The sequence below is a fragment of the Trichechus manatus genome, unplaced genomic scaffold, assembly GCF_000243295.1.
Source record: "Trichechus manatus latirostris isolate Lorelei unplaced genomic scaffold, TriManLat1.0 scaffold00010, whole genome shotgun sequence".
NCBI classification, from domain to species: domain Eukaryota; kingdom Metazoa; phylum Chordata; class Mammalia; order Sirenia; family Trichechidae; genus Trichechus; species Trichechus manatus.
Window position 1 is genome coordinate 28,540,461 of NW_004443946.1, and position 5,162 is coordinate 28,545,622.

The 5,162-nt window shown below is 40.0% G+C and overlaps 1 protein-coding gene across 1 annotated transcript in view; it reads left to right on the plus strand.

Annotated features, from left to right (window-relative positions):
* Positions 1 to 5,162, plus strand: part of TTLL5 (tubulin tyrosine ligase like 5) — a 295,735-nt gene that overhangs the window by 96,274 nt on the left and 194,299 nt on the right. Inside the window, 3 exon segments of the mRNA XM_023726122.1 lie at positions 698 to 779; positions 2,517 to 2,578; positions 3,739 to 3,833. Of these exon segments, the coding sequence (XP_023581890.1) occupies positions 698 to 779; positions 2,517 to 2,578; positions 3,739 to 3,833 (239 nt within the window).

The window sequence follows — 5,162 nt, forward strand, 5'->3', positions numbered from 1 at the left end:
TCCAGCTCTGTCCAGGACTGTCTGTTGTGATCCCTGTCAGAGCAGCCAGTGGTGGTAGCTGGGCACCTTCTATTTGTGTTGGACTCAGTCTGGTGGAGGTTATTTTCTGTCTTTAAAAGGACATTGAAACCATATAAGAAGGGAAAGAATAAATATGTCTTACATTTAGGTGTCCTCTTGGCCTGGGTTACAAAAGGAAGATCTTGGTTTGGGAAAATTGTCATGGAGGGATCCTAGAGAGATGCCTTCTGCTGTTCTGTTTTTCTGTTTTCAGAGTGTGGTGGGGAGTGGAGGGAGAGGAGTGATGGGGAGGACGATCGAAAGTAAGCCCAAAGCAGCACTGATATTGAATATGCTTGTTTCATTCCTTTTCCCCACATTTTTTACCCATAAACATAGGAGAATCATGCCTGTTAACCCTTCTAGAGTCAACTTGTCTGCTCTGTAGAGTTCAAGAACATCAATAGAGTGAATAATGTGAAGAGTGGAATTTTATAGGATTGTTTCCTTATTATCCCCAAACCTTTATTAATTTCTCCAGAACTTGAAAGATTCTCTGCTTCTACTTCTACTTACTACTTACAGTCAGCAAGTTTCTAGACCTCTGATACGAGTTGATTAGACTGACTCTGCCAGATCTTTCTTAGGTTGGAACATGGAAAATGATCTTACATATTATGTTGTGTCATATTCACAGAACTCTATGGATTTGACGTGCTCATAGATTCTACTCTGAAGCCATGGTTGTTGGAAGTGAATCTCTCTCCTTCTTTGGCCTGGTAAGTCAGTTTCATCAACTAGAAGAGGCCAAACCTTCAAAGTATAACACTGGAACATTTTCTGGAGGATCATGTCTCTTGTACTAGGAGATTTTTTTTCCTAGTTAATAGAGACGACTAGAATTTCTAAATATGAAGGGGATTTTATGGTACATTGTCAAAGTCAAAATGGCAACAACCATGGATCCCAGTCTTTTTAATGGATTTATAATATATGTTTACTGTTCACTGGCCTTCTAAGGAATGACTTTTGCATTCATTTTTATTCCTAGTTTTATGTTTTTAACCTTCGTAGGTCTTCTGCTAAGCTAAAGAAATACATAAGGTATTATATTTCCTTTATTACCAAAGGTTTATACAAATCAAACCCACAGATGCTGTAAAGGTTTAGAGCTGGGCCTAGGGTAGTATACATGATATTGGATTCTTTTGCCCCATCCCATGTCCTGGTATCCAAGATTAAAGTATAAAAACTTCAAGCAATATTTAAAAAAAAAATTTTTTTTTTAACCAACCTATTTTAGAAGAAGGAATGGAACATATTTTTTAATACCAGAGAAGATTCTGCTTATATTCTCAGCTACAGCCAGAATTTCTATTAGCTATACACTTTTCTAAACAGAGAAGCCTAGAGATTTATGCCAAAGACCACCCAGCTGCTAAATTTTTAAAGAAAGAGAGATATTGGCAAAATGTGAAGTAATCAAATAAAGACGGATGGACTGCTTTGTAGGGTGGGAATTTGGCTTAACCACCTCAATAGTAAGGTAGAGCCAGGTATTACAGATGCTTCAAATGTTATGCTACACTTTCATTAAGTCATCCTTTTGTAGATTGCCCAGTAAGGTACATTATACAGTGAAACCTGTGAGAGCCAGAACTGCATAGGACTGCCTTGTTTCTCCAGGTCTCAGAAGTTTTCCACCTTTGACAGGGTGCAGTCTAAACACTTTTCTGTTGCTCGTTTCAGTGGAAAACATTCGGGTTTCCTTCTCTGACAGGTTTCCGCCTTACGCAGATTCCAGCTTTCACAGGTTTCACTGTTCAATGTTAGAGAGCCCCCGACTGATGTATTGGCCACAGCAGCCGGAGTAGTCTGGTTCCTGGAGGCACACCTCAACATAGAAGCTACAATCGGCAGCCACTGCCAAAGGGAGGCCTTTGGCTTTCCGTCCATGTTGTTTCTGTTTCCTTGTGGATTCCTGCTGTATCATCTGGTGATGTTTTGGTATTATTTGTATTTTTTTGGCCTCATTTGCAAGCCTAAAAAGATTGAAATAGAACAGAAAATGAAGTGTTAAAAAAAGTAGAGGTGGCCAAAGTTTCTTCTGTTGCATGTGAATTTGATTTGACTATTGCAGCAGTAAAAAATAATTTGAATGACAGACACACTCATCAAAGAGCATATTAGAAGTCTGACCCTCCAAAATCCACAGTGATAATGAAGCAGTATTTTGACTTATGCAAATTTTGAATTGCACAAGACCTTTCAGAAGAAAAAGATGTTAGGAAATCAGTGCCTTAGTGCTGTGCTTGCCTTATAAAAGACATGTTAAACACTGAGCTTTTATTTCTGGTATATATGCCTGGCTGTTTTGTTTTGTTCTTTTTCCATGGATTTGATATGTATTGCTCCTCATGCACTTTTGGAAACTTTACTATAGTGAGGCCTATTAGGGGGCAGCTCTTCTGTTAACCTACAACATTATCAATCGCTTTTTTATTTTGTTCTGTTAGTGACGCACCTCTGGACCTAAAGATTAAAGCCAGTATGATTTCAGATATGTTCACTGTTGTAGGTGAGTAGTATGTTTTCTGAACTCAACTCACATCAAAGCTAACCAGAGCATCAATCTTGTCCAGCTCTATAGGTGTTGCCAACTGGCAGCTCCTGAGCCATGCTGAATGTTTTGTACTAAAAAATTGTATTTTCAGGGAAGTGTTTATATGTTTCTACTCCCCCTGGCTCCATCCTGTCCTGACGCTGAACCACAACTAAGGCTGAGACCTGGGGCACAGGAATTATGAGCTGAAGAAGAGAATTAAGCAAAGATCTGGAGAAAGTATATTTTTCTCCGAGTAGGGAAAGTGAAACCCACTGAAGAAGCCTTGTTAAAAATAAAGGAGACGGGCTATATTTCTGCTAGACAGTCTCTGCTGGTCTCAACATAATCCCTTCTATAGTAGTTATAACTGGGGCGGCCCAAGGAAGAAATCCCTTTTTGAGTAGATAAGCCAAAACTTTGAAATGGAGATGGGCAGTCAGGTGGGTATGTTGTGGATTTTTTTTTTTTCAAAATACACTAAAAAATAAATAGAACATATTTGAGATGAACTAGTACTTGGTATACCAGCAAATGCTGAAAAACTTAGCTACTCTGTTCTCCCTTGGATGGGAATCTGCATCTTTTTAGGAAGTAGATGAAATGAGCACAAGTCCGATTTCTAAGCCCCAGGTAGTCTACAAAGCTGCCTTTGAAAGCTGCCTGTAGACCGTCACAAGCAGTTGCAGAAGAGGAGCATGTAGCAGGACAAGACCCCTCACTGATATCTGGATTCCCCCACTAAAAACATTTGCCAGTCACCGTTCAGGAAGCTACTTTAAAATAACTCATTTTTACTAACAACTATGTGTTTTAAAATGGTGGTTTGCACCTTTACTCTGAAGTTCATTAAAAATCTAGATCTCTTTTTCAGTCAGAATCACATTTCAGCCACCAACCAGTGAGGCTGGCTGATCTGCGCATTCTCCATGCACATTTTTCTTCTTGCCAGTTATCATGGCTCGAAGTTCAAGCAGAGTGTGTGTATGGGAGAGGCCTGCAGAATCCTCTTCAGGCTGGATCTCTGTAATATTTATGACAGTGACACCGAGTTTGTACGCTAAAGAAAAGGTGCAGCGAAACCTGCTAATTTCTTAGAAAATGGCAGGTTTTAATGTTGCCCATTCCACATTCAGGATTTGTGTGCCAAGATCCTGCCCAGCGGGCATCAACCCGGCCAATTTATCCCACCTTTGAGACTTCCAGGAGAAACCCTTTTCAGAAACCTCAGGTAAGCAAATTCAGCAGCAGGGAGCCCAGAGGAGGCTTACTGGAAAATGGCAGCTGAGAGAAATGAGCCAGCCAAGGATGTGAGGTCACTGGGAGCAGGAGACTTTTGGGATCAGTCTAGACAGGAGGCAGTTCTGTCCAGCTATGGCCAATAGCTTATGCTCTCAATGCTTTCAAACAGACTTACTCTCTGCTTTTGGTTTTTTTCCTTTATCTGAGCTTCTTTTTTCATCATCTTTCCTTTTTCCTTTCTTTCTTTTTTAAAAATCACCCTTTTTTCCCTTAGCTTAATATCATCATAAACAAGGCACAGAGAAGGAGCCTACTGATTCCTGGTCATCACTCTACCACATTCTTTTTGATCTTCAGGCTAGCATCAGAAGATGCTCAATTGAAGTAGTATCTTCTCTACAAGGGATTGTCTTTAAAGGAACCCTCAATGGCCACGAGGTTGATTGAGGTTAAATGAGATAAATGCCTAAAGAAGCTTGCACATGTCGGAAACCTCGATTGATCAAGCACCGCTCCAGCCTTTGTGTACCCTGCATTTTTGTTCTCATTAAGCCAGCCAGCCAATCATTCTACCTGCTCATTCCTTTATCTAATCATTCCCTGCCTGTCTGGACCCTGCTAGTTTCCACATCTGGTTTTTTTTCCCCAAAAGATTTCTTCTCTAAAAGGTCTACCTTCCTGCTCTCTCCCAGTCTGGATTGATTACCTTGCCTGTTGAGAAGTTTTGGAGATCTTTCTTTTTAAATCCGTCCTACTCTGTCATGACCTTTGCTTTTCATTTCAACATATTTTAATTCTTTTACATTTTTTGTTTTGCATTCATTGATTTGTTGCTTCGAAATTGTCCAGTACTCCTCTACTAGATTGTAAGCTCTTTGAAGGCGGAAACAATTTCTTCTCCCCCTCCCTCTCCTCTTGCCCTTCCTTCCTACTCCTTTTACCCCTCTTTCTCTTCTTCCTTTTGCTTGCTCATCTTATTTAGAGTAATGCTATTTCTGTCTGACAAGCTCATATACTGTTATTTATTCAGATAACTTTTCATTAGAACAGGGTTTGCAAAATCAGATATCTGTAGGGACTGCAGGCAGGTGATGTAAATGAGTAAATAGGACCACGTATAGTACAGCTAAGAGTGATGCGACTGAGGCAAACTGGAGAGTGCCTGCTTCATATAAAAGGGGCAGTTGTTTTACTAATGTGCGCTAGCTCATCATTGCCTTTCATCAGTGTGGGCTAAGTGTTGTCAGATCTTGCTATTGTCAAGAGAAATCAGAAATCTGATTTTTAAATATTGGCAACGAGTTCAGTTTTTTCTTTT